At 32.8% G+C, this 16718-nt stretch overlaps 1 protein-coding gene across 1 annotated transcript in view; it reads left to right on the forward strand.

Annotated features, from left to right (window-relative positions):
- Window positions 1-4136: 4136 nt before the first annotated feature.
- Window positions 4137-16718, forward strand: part of LOC110448541 (pituitary homeobox x-like) — a 66066-nt gene continuing 53484 nt past the window's right edge. The window contains exon 1 of the mRNA XM_021494829.1: window positions 4137-4383. Within this exon, the coding sequence (XP_021350504.1) occupies window positions 4269-4383 (115 nt within the window). The 5' untranslated portion in view covers window positions 4137-4268. The remainder of the gene's footprint in view (window positions 4384-16718) is intronic.

The following is a 16718-nucleotide window of genomic DNA, read 5'->3' on the forward strand; positions in this document are numbered from 1 at the left end:
ACTATATTATTATAATTAATTTACATTTTAGTTAAATGTCCTGCAGTAATCTTTCCATTTTTTCCATTCCCATTTAAAATCATCGAGAAAATTTTCACCATTACCTACAGAAATGTATTTTTGAATATTGTAAATATCCTTGATTAGGAACTCTATGACATTTTTGACGACGACGACGACGACGATGATGATGTTGATGGTGATGATGATGATGTAGTCGTTGATGTTGATTTTAGGAGATGGAAATGATGAGGAGGAGGATATTGTAGATAAAATCGAAGATGATGATGATGATGATGATGATGTTGAGTTTAGGAGATGGAAATGATGCTGATGATGATGATGATGATGATAATGATGATGATGTTGAGTTGAGGAGATGGAAATGATGATGATGATGATGATGATGATGATGATGGTGTAGTTGTTGATGTTGAGTTACGGAGATGGAAATGATGATGTAGATATAATCGAAGATGTAGATGATGAGATTATGAGGAGGAGGAGGATGATAATGATGATGAAGATTTATAAGACGACGACGATGATAATGATGATGAAAGTGATGAAAATTACGATTTCGATGATATTGTTGTTGCTGCTGGATTGTTATGAATGTACCAGTTTTATGAAATTATTTGTTGTAAAACTTACGGAAACAAATTGAATTGAAAAGTGAATTGAATTGAAAAGTGACCTTTACCTACAGTATGCTAATTATGGTTACCTCAAAATCGTCACAATCACACTCTATGACAAAGTATAACAATAACGGCCACCTCACTAACAGAGTTAACAAAATAAACCCAATGTGTGAACAAAACCGTTATACGAATTTAAAATCGAAAAAAGCTTGGGTAAATACGAACGAAGGAAATTGTAATTCCTAATTTTGTTTTTTCCACATTTGTGAATATCTTATTTTCAAATCTGCAATCGCAGACACTTTTTAAAACCTATCTGTCGCGAAGCAAGTTTTGTGGTCTTTACAGATGCTCATTCCGTCATTTTCTCGATGAGGTAATCTCAAAAATGTCTATTTTTCTGGTACGTTGGGTCCTCTGGAGAATATAGAGAGTTTCCATATTGATACATGTAGATATCGGTATTACAACAGTTCGGTTAATTTAGGTTGACTTTGTTCTAAAGAGCTTTATAAACTCATAATTAATAATATTCTTATTTTTTTATGTTAATATAACATACAACTTAGCTGTCTCGTTAATCAAACCTTTGCAGTATTTTAATGCAAAATAATTATATGGTTCAGTAATGTTGAAATTTAGTAGCCCACAACCCATCTGCTTGTATTGCATTTACAAATCTTAACATGTTTGTCATGTCAAATTAATTCCATGTGGATAGTTTTGAATTATGTCAGACTGTTAAGTTCAGCGGTCAGTTCCCTGGTTACCTTCGGTCACCTCTGGTCATCTGGTGGGTCACATACAATAAAGGGATTAAGAACACAAGCGCAGATGTCCTCTTATCGCCGTAAACGAGAGATCACGAGAAATCAATATTGTTATGACCTTTAGCCTTAACAGAACGTGCGGTCAATATTTGTTCAAGTTGTACGGTCTTAATCACTAAAACGTTTGTCGGATACATATAACAGTAAACGGATCGGTGACCACGACTAATGACGTTAATCTCCTTTTCGGATTCATATAGAGAACCATCTTGAGTTTAAGAAGTTACTACAACCCGAATTCAGATGTTTACAATAACTAATTACCACTATACAACATAAACGACGGAATAATAATGCTCAATGATTTTATAATGAGTCCTTCCAAGTATAGTGGCGGGAAGCACGTGCGACCAGATTTAGAACCGCCGGCTGGGACAATGATACGCCATCAAGACTTAATCATTGCATTCAGTAACATGAACAATTTTGTCATACTATAGTTATTTAAAATGTTGCATAATTTTTAACAGTGGTTTGTTCCGCCGGGAAACATAAACGAACTATTTCAAAATGACTCACGTGCAGTGAGTTCTGATTTCGCTTCCCTATTTCTGTAAAACAATCTTAATTGTTATACAATGTGTGCCCGTCTTTTACTGTTCATTTCATGATCATGATTGTTCGATGTAAAATAAAACTTTAAACAACAAAATAGCTTTTCGGTTTCGTGTTATATTCTATTTAACTCGGAAGTCGTGTTGAATTTCACTATCATATGTGACAATTTTGCTGTGAAATGCGCCAAACAGAAATTCTGAACATACGTTATCATTCGTAATAAGAAAGCCAAAAGTCACTAACATCATACGCCTTTTCTCAGCCTGCTTCTCTCATGTCAAGTTAAGGGAAAGTTGGATTAATTTTATGACGTACAGTTTCAATTAAATCATAAAGTTTTCTAATGGTATTAAGGAGACATTTAATTCAACACCATTGAATCAAAAGCCGATTTAACTCGTTCCTAATATGAACACGGAAACTTGTCGTCTTTCATAACTAACTTTGTTAGAACAAACCACGAAGTCGCAGTCGACGGAACATTTTCACGTGGGATTAATATGAAACTCTGGCTAATTCCTGACGAAGTCTACGTAACACTTTGCTGTTAATTTTACAATGGAGTTATATGCTGTAAGCTATGATAGCAATAGCATAAAAGAAATATACAACTGTATATTATATATATATATATATATAATATGAGCTTGACTATATCTGAATTAATAAGAGTATAAAAGCTTGGTATTTATTATTGCAGTTCCTCTAATTGTAGAATTAAATTGAATTTGGCCGCGGTGCCTATTTTCATTTGAATTAATTTAAATAGCACTTCACATCAAACGCTTGATCCGTCTCTCTCGACGCCTCGGATGTTTCTGTAAGGCGACACGAAGTAGTCGCCACCAAATTTACCTCCCCGACATAACCTTTGAAGAGCTCCACGTGAAGGGAGACACTTATGTCGGTGGCGTAATTACACTAAAAGGTGGGTCATATATCAGTTAGATATAAACCATTCATACTTATTCTTATCATTTTGTTTCGACATTAAGATGGAATCAATGAATATTCAGTAGCTAATTTGATGTTTAACTGTTATTTGACAGTGATAAAAACTTGTCTTTGAGTTATTTTGGATAGATCTTGTGTAACTTTGACAACCGAATGAATATTTCAGTGCTTCCGACGTCCACCTATTACAAAATGTTGACTTTATCTTTCTCAAATCTCAATACATAAACCATGCGTAGACGATCACTAATAAAGATATACAAATACAGAATTAATCCGAATTTCTCCAGTTGAAACATTACCAGACCTTTCGAAGCTAATCGCTGTTCTGTCTTCAATGGACTTTTTATTTTCCTCGCATGTCCATCTTGAAAATCTCGTAATAGATATCACAGACTTTGAATTTCACGAACATTTACCTAAAACGCACCACATCTTTTGTGCTATTACTTAAAACTAAACAAAAAGATATAAATAGTTCATACCTAGATATAATCCTTTTGTATAAATAGAACCAAGATGTAGAGTTCATAAAAATAACTGGTCAAGTTGACCATACCGATGCTAAATATGCTCCGAACGGTAATGCAGGCATTTGAATGATAATGGAAGTGACACTCAAACGGCGGTCCTCAATGACCAACCATTCTCGTCCACCATATGAGGTCCTTCGATAGCATTATGACACACTCGCCCATGCAGAAAATCACCCTAAATCCTTTCCGCATCAAAATGCAAAGACCACTAATACCTCCTGATTCGGTTGTATATTTATCAACTGATTAATCATTCTGTTACGACAACATTTAGCTGGATGTCCAAACGTTATTAACCCTAATTCCGATTGTCATTTTCCTATTAATTCATGGGATATCATTATTTTCTATCCCAACGCTCCGGCAAATCACAGAGAGATTTCACAATCAAAGATATCAACTATCTTTCTAAAGTCATGAATTAACCCGCTATCCATTCCAATGCTATGGTAATATAATTATGAAGTTTCTTCACCTAAATTAAATTTTGCCGGGTTTAGGTAGATTTCCGACAGCTTTGCGTTATATTCCAGGGACTTTTGTGGTATTATGTTAGTTTCTAGCCTGAAGGTTTGATAGCAACTACGTCATTTTCGTCGTTGTACTTTCAGCGATCGGCTGCAGAAAACACACATAGGAGTGAAATAACCCTGACACATAGCTGTTAATGAAAAAAGGAGAAGGCATTTTGTTAGTACATGACTAGAAATTCTTCCGGGAAGTGATCTGAAACTGAAGCTGATCTGATGGGGGATAATCACGCCATTGTTCCGACTTCATTTGGGACTGTGAAACCTAGTAAAAGAATCATGAAAAAAGAACCGCAAGAATTTCATTTCCTAGACCAGACTAAGCCACCAGGTTAGTGAAAAGTCTACAGTTTTCGGTCTAAAATTACAGTTTATCTGACGTAGCATTCAAGGTATTTAACAGGACATGGTATTCTTGAAATCATTATAGTTTTTATCTTGTTACCTGTGCATTTCAATGATAATAAGATAAAAAAATTCTTGATAATTTTCCTTGCAAAAGAATATGATATCGATATTTGTAATAAAACTCAAACATAGATATCTTGATGCAGAGATACAACATAGATATCTTGATGCAGAGATACAGTTACTGAGATTGAAAGTGGCGTTATTTGATAATTAAAAGAGATACTATTACGGAAATGATTTGATTGAACACGGTTCGGGAAAAATCCAATATGCTATTCTCAACAAAAATTACCAGATTGTTACACAAGGATATTGGTGTAAATTCAAATATATGTTTCCCTTTTAATCTGTGTACTCAATACCGGAAGTAACGACAACACATTCTTGATTACGGCTACTTAAACATTATTAAACCACATGGCTGATGGTTGAACTACATTAAGGTTATAATCATTATTCATTATTAAAATTTACTAATACCATTTGTTAGAAATAGGCGAAGTATACTATGTTGGCTGAATAAAGGTCGATTTAAATGTTCAATGTGAAACATTGCGAAAGTGTCTTCTAATTTATGTCTGTATCTTCGCGGAATTTTGATGTTGCCAAAATAGTTTTTTGAGTATCAGAATATTGTTTTGTTTTCAGGAAAATATAGATGTGACTTTTATCCTAGATGTGACCACCGATTGAAGCTCGATAGCTTTCTGAAGGTTATATCGCATATTTTCACACTTGATCCAAAATGTTCATTTTCACAATTTCGAGTCTCAGAATATTGTGTTTTATTTTCTCGTAGATTTGAATTTCACACTATGTCAGACCACCAACTGAAGCTCGATAGCTTTCTGTAGGTCCTGTCACATAGTTTCAAAATTCATCCAATATTTTCATTTAACGTAAGCAAAATATAAGCTATATAACAATTAATTCATTAGTTCATTGATTAAGAAGTAGACTTGCTATTACATATTGGAATAATGCGATCTTATTTCTAGTCACTTATAAACTAGTTAAATATAATTATTCTCATTATGTATAATGACTCTGCGCTTTTAATGAAAGCATAACATAATAATTAAGGTACTAGACATGCCATTGGCCAACAGCATGGGTATATTTTTCAACATAAACATAATTAGGTCCCCTTTGTAAACGGATTGAAATGTTGTACATAATTTGTCAATGCAAAAATAATCCCTAGAAATACGGAGCTGGGAATCACCCGTTTGAAACTGTATTACGTCAACGCAAAAATCCATACAAAGTAAACAGTGACTGCACTGTATAAACACTTCGTCCACTGAGGCATTAGTAATTATTAATGGCACTACAGGTCGAACGAATGAAAATTCATACTTTTAGTAATTTAAAAGACACGTAGAAAATAGCAAAGGGGAATAGGTGCCAATTACACCATTTATAACATTACAAATATACACCATTTTGCTGCAACAGATAAGTTTAACACTATTGTTTCATGTACATGTTAACTGCACAAAACAATATTGAAGCTACTAGATGAACGAATTGAGTTTCTTATCTACAGAGGGCTGTTCTTAAACCATATACAGTCAATTTTAGTTTTGAATTTCATAATTTTAAATTGATACATAGTACAACAGTTATGCGTTAAAAAATGGTTAAGCTAACCAGTCTTCTAGGATCAGGGACAGAGAGTGAGTTACACAAGTTTTTTTGGTTTCGCTAAATGAGACATATACTCGTCACCGATGAGGCCTAGAAGGACGAACTATATGATGAAGTGTAATTCAATGTTTGAAATATCGTATATATTACTAAATGTTTAAGTTGTAGGCACCTCTGTGTGTGTAACGTTCATCTTTCAAAGCTTTATTTTCTCGTTCCAAAACACATTTATATCAAAATTTGTACATAATGGTTGTTCATTCATTCAAACATATTTTATTGACATCGAATAATCAAACGGATTGGGCACAAGTTCTTACACCTTACTAGGCCCTCTCCTAATGGTATAATGGTAATTGCATTATGTATGATAATTGTTTTGAAACATTGATCAAAGATGTTTTATCTTAATGTTGATAATCTTTACCTGCAAATAAATATTTCATTTTGGTATGTATTTTATATTACTATCTTGGCTTATACAATTAGTTGCAGATGCTGCTAACACATAGTATATATACATGAATAAATAACAGATATTTTTTTTATAATCCTTTTAATATTTCGAACCATGATTGTTTCATTTATATTTTAAATGTCAGGTAATTCAACTGTTAGAGTGATGAAAATTTCGACTAAGTTGTGATTGACACCAAAGCATATTTTAATTGCAAAATTATATAATTTGATAGCTTTATTTATTTAGTTTTATTGTTAAAAATTAGCTGTAAACCTGTATTGTGATGTCACAGTTACGTAAACAAGATTCATTGATGCAAAGCACACATGCTGCTGTAGATATCATAAGTTCTGAAGAGTTTGGAAACAAGAAGACAGGTTTTTTCTAAGCTTAAACAATTACACAATGGATTAAAATTACTGTCTTTACAATTCTTATAAAACAATTCATAATCGAGTCTCGTTGATTCAGCTACACTGGTCCGATTGTCCCACTATCCACCGAATGTTTTAGGGGACAGTTTCGTCCTTGACTATTCAAAGCTGTATATAGCACTCTCACAATCCAGCCGACCTTTGTTAGTGATGCATGAAGCTGGATTTTCAGGGCTCTGCTAAAATGATATACAGATTTTGTTGTTGTCTGTGAGTCATGATAGTTGTTTGTAAGCAGTTATTTGTATATGCAATATATCACTGTTTGTATTTAAGATAACATGTTTATTACTTGAAAGTAGATATGTATATTATGTAATAGTCAAAAACGACAATACGTCATTTTAATGACATCAATTTAATGTTGAAGTATACCTTTGGCTAATTGAAAACAATAAATTGCTTCATTAAAACTTAGACGTTTAACTTAGATGACATCATACATGATATAACAATGTCTATCTGTAATTCAAAACTTATATTAGTTTTTCTTAATTATGTTGACGTGCACTTTTTTCATTTCCAAATTTTGGCGATAATTTATACAAATGTATCACACATGTCGAATTTCAGATTGAATAGATTATTCATTATAATAAATATAAGTTCATGGGAACATTCTACATTTCAAATAGCTTCGAGAAATTTATTATAACTTTGCACTTGTACCCCAATGAACTTTGTGAATCAATTACTGATTTGTTTGATTTGAAATTTTTACTTATAAGAATTTTAAGCCTGTTCATGGGAAAATAGTTTTCTGTTTCCGTCAAATGTACGACAACATCTACATGTAGTGAAAATTCTGGTTATAAATTTGTCCATTTGTTAACTATTTCCAATATCTATACTCATAAAACATACATTTAATTAATGATTGCGTTGATTTTGAATACGTAAATCTGTTCATGGGAAAACGTCTTCAAAATTCCCCGTGTGGTGAAGATCGGACGTAGTCGCCAATTGCACTTGCCCGCATAAGCTTTCTTGGGGCGATAAATTTGACATAGGGGATGTGATTCTTGATAATGAAACATAAATGTAAAGTCTAGACGTAACACTTAGAATATCAACTCTACTGGATCTAAGAAACTTCGATTGAAAGAGACGGGGATAACGTGTCCGATATCTGATCTTGTTCTGTTTCTGATGTGACCCAAACTTCCAAATTATCACAAGAATTAATCAGATGCCTGCTAATTAGAATGAATATATAATAATTTGCATAGAGCTAGCACGAACGCCTATAACGTTCCAAACGCACGCTCTCGTCATGTTTCACATGTATCTGTAGAAAACATCATAGATGGCATCAAAACTTAAGGGTAGTTTATTTTTAAAACAATATCAGTTAAAATGAGGTTTCTTTGATCTTGGAATGGCAACTGTAGATCGATGTTTCTGCCTCTGCATCAGATTTGATAAATGATATTAGGCATATTTTATGGCTTCCAGTTTAATTCGTTACATCCTCTGACATTTTATTTTCATTATAGGTCTTAAGACTCAGATAACTGAGTGACAGAAGATATTTAATGTGAGTGTCCGTGATATACCTAAACTCTACAGAACACAGAAATTCAGCCACAAATTTGGGGTTTTTTAGGAAGAAAATTTACAAAAGTTTTGAAAAAAATGTTTTTTTGAATTGTTTAATAAGTAAATTTGATAAGGGAAAGTCCATCAACTACTAAATACATAACTAAATGATGTGATTTATGGTAGATTTCAATACCTCATACATTAAGTCAAAACCCTTATTCCTGGTGTGGTAAATTGCTATTGGTTAGATTATGAGAAACCTTTTAAAAATATTAACATATATATACTGTATAAATGTTGTGAATTCCCATACCATTTTCAAACCACGTTCTGTATAATAAGGAACATTAAACTACAAAACAAAAAACGTTCATTTCTTAACCTGTATGCCGATGCCTATCACTAATTAGGAGATGAATTTTACATATGCTCTAAGCTTGTTTCCTAATCCTTTTGCAAATTTATAGATATATTTGTACTACGTTATTACTAAATAAATATTTGTATAAACTAAAATGTATTGCAAGTTTCTTGGGAAAATTATTTTGATATCTAAAACAAAAATTCAATCTCCGTACCACTTAAAATTTGCAAAGACGTAATCTTTATATATCGATGTTTTATTGATGATAGAGAGTTAATATCATTAGGTCTGACAGAGAGTTAGTTACCACTGTGGTCGGTCACTTCCAAAAGAAAGTAAATACTTTTAGCTTTTGCTTCTGAAAGATATTTAGTGGTACTGTTGATAATTATCTCTGATAGAGAATAAGTTAGGACTAACTGCTAGGTAGTCACTAAGAACTACTGACTATTATTTCTGTCTGAGAGATAAGTAGGTAAGATTATGGGTTATTTTTTTATGATAGAGAGTTGTTAGTCGATAAGATATTATTTCTGATAAAAAGATGGTTAGGACTAAGGACCATAACTTCGATAAGAGGGTAATTTAACATAATTGAACATTACTTCCGAATACGAGTTGGTTCGGAAATATGACTATTACATCTGAGAGAGATTAAGTTAGGGCTTTTGACTATTAATCCTGATAAAGAGTTAGTTGGGAATAATTGCTATTATTTCTGATAGAAAGTAAATTAGAAGTATCCACTATTACGTCTGATTGAGTAGTTGGTTAGAAATATTGACTCCTACTTCTGATAGAGAGATGGTTTCAGCATTTGACAGTGATAGTGAAGCAGTTTTGACAACTGACTTTTACTCCTGATCGAGAGTAAGGTAATTATAAGTTAGTACTGTGAATAATTACGTCTCAAAGATAAATAGTTAGGATCATTGACCATATTTTTGATAGAGAGTTTGGAATATTGATTAATTGCTTGAATGGAGAGATAGTTGGGACTATGAGCTTTTTTCTGATAAAGAGTAGGTAAGGACTGTTGACTATTAATATTGATAGAAGGTAAGGAAAGTCAGAACTACAGACTATTACTTCTGGTAGAGAATTCGTTATGATTTTTGACTATTGTTTCTGATAGAGAGTTCCTAAGGACTATTGGCTACTACTTCTGTTAGAGATTAAGTTCCTACGTACGTTTGACTGCTTTTTCTCATAGCGAGTTAGTTAGGATTTTTGACTATTATTTCTGATAGATATTTAGTTAGAAATTTTGACTATTATAACTCATGAAAGAGATTTAGTTAGGACTAATGACAATTACTTCTGATAGAGAGTTAGTTAAGATTATTGATCAATACTTTTGATAGGGATTTAATGTGGACTTTCGACAACTAGTATACTACTTCTGAGGGAGTTAGTTGAGACTATCACATATTACGTCATAACCTGGTTAATTATCTGGTTCTTGCTATGAGGACGTTACATCCAGGAAGGAGGCACGGTAATCTAGCGGTAGGACGCCGGGCTTGTGACCGAAGGGCTGCGGGTTCCAGTCACGGCACAGTACTCTGTTGTATCTTTGAGCAAGATACTTTACTCCGCTTGTTCTAGTTTACTCAGCTGTAAATGAGTACGTGGTTGGGCAGTGCTAGAATTGTTGAATGCTAGCAGTTAGCGCCGAACTGGCAGCTCCGGCTGTATGCTCCCCAGGGAGTTGGGATAGATATTGGCTGGTTGCAAAGGCCCTATAACCACGGATGATAAAATTTGTGAACCGCTTTGATACGTCCTACGAATTAGGTTGTGATAAAGCGGTATACAAGAACCTCGAATTATTATTATTATATTATTTGTATGTTTCCAGATTTACATGGAGGGTGTAGTCTACGACGCTAAAGACGTTTGCCCTATCGGAAAAACTGATCTCATTCTCTTTTTATTTTTCAACGGTTTCATGTAAATCTTTCCTGTGTTCAAACTTTCACATAATTCATGACTTTCATCAAAATTTTAAAAAGGACTTAATTATATATATCACTATGATCGAAAATGATCGCATTAAACTTAGCGAAAACATTGCATGCAACACGATTGAATGATATGCACTTTTTAACAGTAACTAAAGTGTGATAAAGGATAGAGTCTCGAAATATATTAGACACAAAATGAACCAAATTCGGTCGAATTTGGAAGCAATTTTAATGAAAAATTAGGGTAAGTTTAATTTTTAATCACTTAAATCGAACAGCCGCTGCCGACTACCTACGCGATTTAAGCATGCATTGTTTGGAACACTTATAAAGTTTTAACGATCTTACCCCCCGGGTATTCATTGTTAAATGTTGTCCATATTCTTAGTAAAAATCTAATCCGTTTAAACTTCAAACGATATTTAACGTTAATATAGCCAACAAGTTATCCATACACGTAGTTTTTAACATCTTGGATTGAAGACAACATTTGTTTATCTCTCTGGCTTATAATTTATCTTGCTATGCGGTATTAAAGTTCACGTTAAACAGTTTCTTTATGGAGACTTCGTATCCGATTTTTAAATAATTAAAACTTCCCCACCCAAACGAAATCTTAAACACAGCAGTTGTTTCTTAAATCTCGAAGATACAGTTCCTGTGTATTCTCCTGTCGCCTGTTTTTTCTCACTGGTAACTTGGTGCATTGTGTTAAAAGAACCAACATGACTTGTACAACATTTCGAAATACAAATGAAATATGATTTGTTTATATTTTGAAGATTTAATGAGATGTCAATAAACTTAATTCATTAGATAATCTTCTATAAAAAATGAATAATAATGAGCAGAATAAATAAAATTAATTTCGATCTGGTTAATATGTAAATAAGTAAGGCTGTTTTCAATTATAGTGAGTTAAACCAAGTCAACCTTAACATTGAATGCCAAAGACTTGGTGACGTCATATTTAAGGAATATTCTGTCTCGATCAGAGACAGCTGACAGTTCATTCGGAAACCAAAGGATGATTCTTTGGGGGAAAATCTTACATTAAACTTGAGTGAGTTCATAATCACTTACTGTCTTTTCACTAAAGATTGTTACTAGTATAATACCCTAATTGTAATGTAACATATCAAAATTGAGATGAGACATGTATCGATATACGCAGTTCTGTTATATCGCAGTTTTAAAATGAAATAATGGGGTTGTAACGCACAGGAATAAAGCCCAATTTTAATTATTGTATGGTCTAGTATGAAGGATATGCGTACTAATAATTTCATATATCAATTCTCATTGGTTGGGTTTAAATACGTATGATTCATTTTAAATATATCATTGTTGGACTCTTACAAACATCCAAGGAAACATTGCAAAATTATTTTACTGAGAACACAAATAATAAAGGTCAGATATATATTATTTACTTATGGTGAAAATGTCATGTGAACATTTTTTGTTAAACTAAAGATTAAAGTTTTTCCAAATGATAGACCCGGCTCATTGAGTGAAATCAGGTTAAAGATGTTACAACGTGATTAAATAGTTTGTGTACAAGACGGGATAGACTTAAGTGACTTTCTGATGTGTTACTTGTTGTTTGTAGCTACTGAGGTGTTGTTTGTGTATGTTCTTGAACATGACGGTTAAGGACGCCTGTCCCGTCCATCCGTCATTGTCTGCCGTCCCATCATAGCCAGCTTAAACCCATCACATCCCGATAATAGGACATTTGTCACTCGTCTGTATCGGTCTTGTATCCTTAATCTTGTGCGCGAACGACTCCTATCTTACACCTCATCACGCAGGATTTCATTTGTGTGGGATTAATTGGCAATTTCTTAAACCCTATTAAGTTATCTAGTTAATCATAATTGGAAATGTATTGTGTTTGATTGTAATGTCGTCGACAATATTTTCGATTGATGGATCGAAAGATGTTCCCCCTACCGAGAACTTGTCTTTGTTACCTCCTCCATTTTTGTCAAACGAGTTATGCGATAACCCCTCGATACAATTGATAAGTTGGCAGATACTGTTATTACACGAAGCGGAAGAATTGCATAGACGTTGTCTTTTAACGCTTTTGTCATTTCTTTGATTGCAGATTAGATATATCTTAATTCGTATTAATTATGATATTGTATCGCCTTTTTGGTATTTAGATTTGAATGAGTAATATGCTTTAAAAGAAATACAGAGTTCGTATACATCGTGAACAATCAAACATACATACGTAATGTTCTGTTCGTCGCTAATATTTTCGCGAGAATTATAACCTACGAAAAGAGGAAGATCATTAAATTAAATAAATGCGATTATATATTCGGCAATAATTATTCAGATGAATTGAAAAAAAAACCACATCCGTATAATGTGATTTTTCATATTGCAAAGTCGAACAAGTTTGAATGAATTCTATTTTTTGAGAGAAATGTATGAGTCATAATCAGAGATATTTGCAAATAATCGATTATTTATTTTACTGTATACACATTCATTATTTAACAATCCTGAAAATAAAATGCACGTTCCTCGGTATTTAAAACATAACAGAAGTTTACCAAAATTAGAATAGAATAAATACCGACACGTGTGTTTACTTTTTCTTAATATAAACAAAAGTGAGTAATGCTCTGGGAAACCGGTGCCAAACAACAGCTGAAATATATGGAGCACTTAACATAACTTATGATTCGTGATTTAACACGTAAAACTGTCCATTTTACATTATGAATAAAATATTAATTAATTGCAATCATTTTGATCGAAAAGTAATTTAATAAATCCAACGTGTTTAATTTGTTACAAAAACCAAATTTGACGGGGATTAAGTAAGCAGAAAAAAATGTTTTAATTTACATACATGTATATATTTTTATATAAATTTTTATTTTTATATATATATATAGTATCTGTCAGAAATGTTTTTATATATATATATATATATATAAACCCAATTTAATGAGAAAGGAGACCAGATATTGCAATTAACCTCTGGTATTAGTGAAGAGAATTTATGTCGGAATCATCAGAAGGTACTGGAGTAATTGATGCAGTCAGTTCCAAGCCAAAGGTGTAAGAGCAAGATTGCAGACATTCTCACAATACACTGTCAAATCTCCATGAGAACTTCTAATACTCGGGTAATGGCGAGAGATTAGGGCTTGAAGGATGGCATGTACAGAGATCTCCCCAATACCAACACGAAAGAACAAATAATCCTTTGGGGTTTGGGTTAGAATACATAGATAGATATATATATATATAAGAATCCCCAGTCTAAATATTAAAGAGTCTCTTTGTGTAGTTCAAAAGATGGATGTAGTTGATTCGTAAAGGATGTTTCTTCACCAGCTTGTGTTAACATTCATTCCTTTTATTTTCATTGTGTGATTGTATATTTTGAATGGATTTAAATACTGGTGATTACTTGAGAGAATATTCAGTTGAACGGGTAAGCTTTTATACTAATCATATCTCTGTAAATGGATTTTTATCTTGAATCCCACTGAGAAAAGAATTAAATGTCATGTAAATAGGAAAAGTACAGATATTAATTGCGATTGTAAATGATAATGTATGCGACGATGAAGGAATGAAAACGTAGAACAATCGCCTTACGCCATTAATTCACTACGTGACCAGACTACAATTAAATGTATGTATTGATCTATTTAACCAAATTGCTAAAACTAATAAAAACCACATGTAAATAAAATTCCAAATATTTGCAAAGAGAAATTTTGAGATCAAATTTGACAATAAAAACGGTTTACTAGGAAGCTGTAGTTGGTGTTGGATTCGGTAGATTTGAAAACAATGTGTGTAGAGTCTCAATGAAATCGATAAACCGAAAAGCATCGTGAATCATTGTCAACATTTTGCTAGACATCGGACGAGGATTTTCTTAAAGGTCTAACACATGCTTCTAATAAACTACATTTTCACAATACAGTCACGATGCTGAGTTGTGTTACCAAAGGTAGCAAAGTGTAAATGAATTCAAAGTTATGAAATCTCAATTTCGCGAATATGTATTTAATAATTAATTCTCCAAGTTGTCATTTGTAGAAAAGAAAAAAAACAGTAACATATATATGGACATTATTTAACGACTATCTAAGTAAATATTTCTGGGATATAAAACTCGCGATCACTTTTACCGGTAAGTTTAAGGGCACATGCTTACAGCTATGTCGTGAACTACCATGGGATCACTATGTGCAAAAGAAGGTCATCTGGTGTAAAATTCAGTTACACGAGGTTAAGCTTTTTTTACCCTTTTTTTCTCTCTCGTGTTTCAGTTTCATCAGCTTGTTGAAATAACAAGTTTCAGCAAATCTAGTGGAACTTTGAAAGAAATACTTAGATATATTTAACTAAATATATTCACAAAAATAACAAAATAAAACCGATTGCTTGACATAAACATCTAAGATTTATTTCTATGAAGGAGCGTATATTTATATAAAAACGTACATCTATTTAAAAGTATTTCTTGCAAGTAGATTTCTTGTTATACCACTTGTGTTATTCACTTGGTAATGTTAAACGATCAATCATCTTTTTCACATGACTTGTCCCACCTGTATCACGTGACAGCCAATTTAAAATTGAAATAGACCAAGGAAAGTGATATTGACTAGGCATAGCAACTTCACAATGCACCCTTTTGGGTATCAGTTAATATAATTGTGACGCCATGATAAGGATGGCTGATATTGCATAATATGTATTTAAATTGTTAAATCAATATCATAATGGTGAGCAATTTTTATTTTGGAATTTAACGACATGGATTATTTTTGAATATGAAACAGGGTCAATAGCTAGAACCCCTCAACATCAAGGTCTATGTTTATGCTATGCCATTTTCTTTGTCATTTTATGTGTTGTTTTTTCTTGCGTAATATGAATGTCGATGCTTTATTTAAATTAATCTCTTTAGAGTGCTTTAACAGTGATTTCTTTGTTACTTCATCGGTTCTCTAATCGAAAACATGACATTACTTTGATTTGACCTAAATAAATCTGACGGGTGTCATCGATGAAGTAGAAAGCACGCACCCTTCCGAAACATCTGGTCTTCTTCTCCTTGTAGTACCTTGTAAAACTTCATTTTTTTCATATTTGCCCTGATATCTTCAAATTAAGGTTTTGTTAATTTTATTTCGTCTTTTTTTTTCGATGGTGTTATATATTTTTGTTTATTTCAAACTACCTACTTAAATGAATAAAAATATAGAAAGAAATCAAATATATTATTAAAAATATTATGAAAATTGCATTTGAAATATGTCCTTGTGCTCAGAAACATGCTTTTAATTATATCCTACAATTTCTATTACCGATATCTAATAGTCCAAACGTTATTGCTTACGAGTTTGGTTACATTGTGTTCGGTGTAGCCTTGAAACGATCTCCTCTTAGGCCACCATTGTTCGTTTGTTGTGTGTTTGTCTGTGTGTGTCATATTTCATGCAGGAATTGATGCCGTTTTATTGCATGGTCAATTGTCGTCGAGTTTATTTCTGTTTAGCGGAACCTTTTTTCCGCGTAGTGAGTGGTGATGTATTGACTGCTACACCTGTCCATGTGTACGCCGGTGTGCTATATTTCCATGATAATACGAGGGGTACTTGATCAGACAATACCACACTTAGGCGCTGACATAGGCTGGTTAGGAATATAAATTAGGGGCCGTACAAAGCCGACATGGTGAACTTTTGGAGCTCTGGGATTACACGCCATTCTTTATGAGAAAATATGGCACATATTGGTATCTACGGGATTACTGAAAACTTAATAAAGCTCAAATATGCTATCCGG

Source organism: Mizuhopecten yessoensis, unplaced genomic scaffold, assembly GCF_002113885.1.
Source record: "Mizuhopecten yessoensis strain PY_sf001 unplaced genomic scaffold, ASM211388v2 scaffold4121, whole genome shotgun sequence".
NCBI classification, from domain to species: domain Eukaryota; kingdom Metazoa; phylum Mollusca; class Bivalvia; order Pectinida; family Pectinidae; genus Mizuhopecten; species Mizuhopecten yessoensis.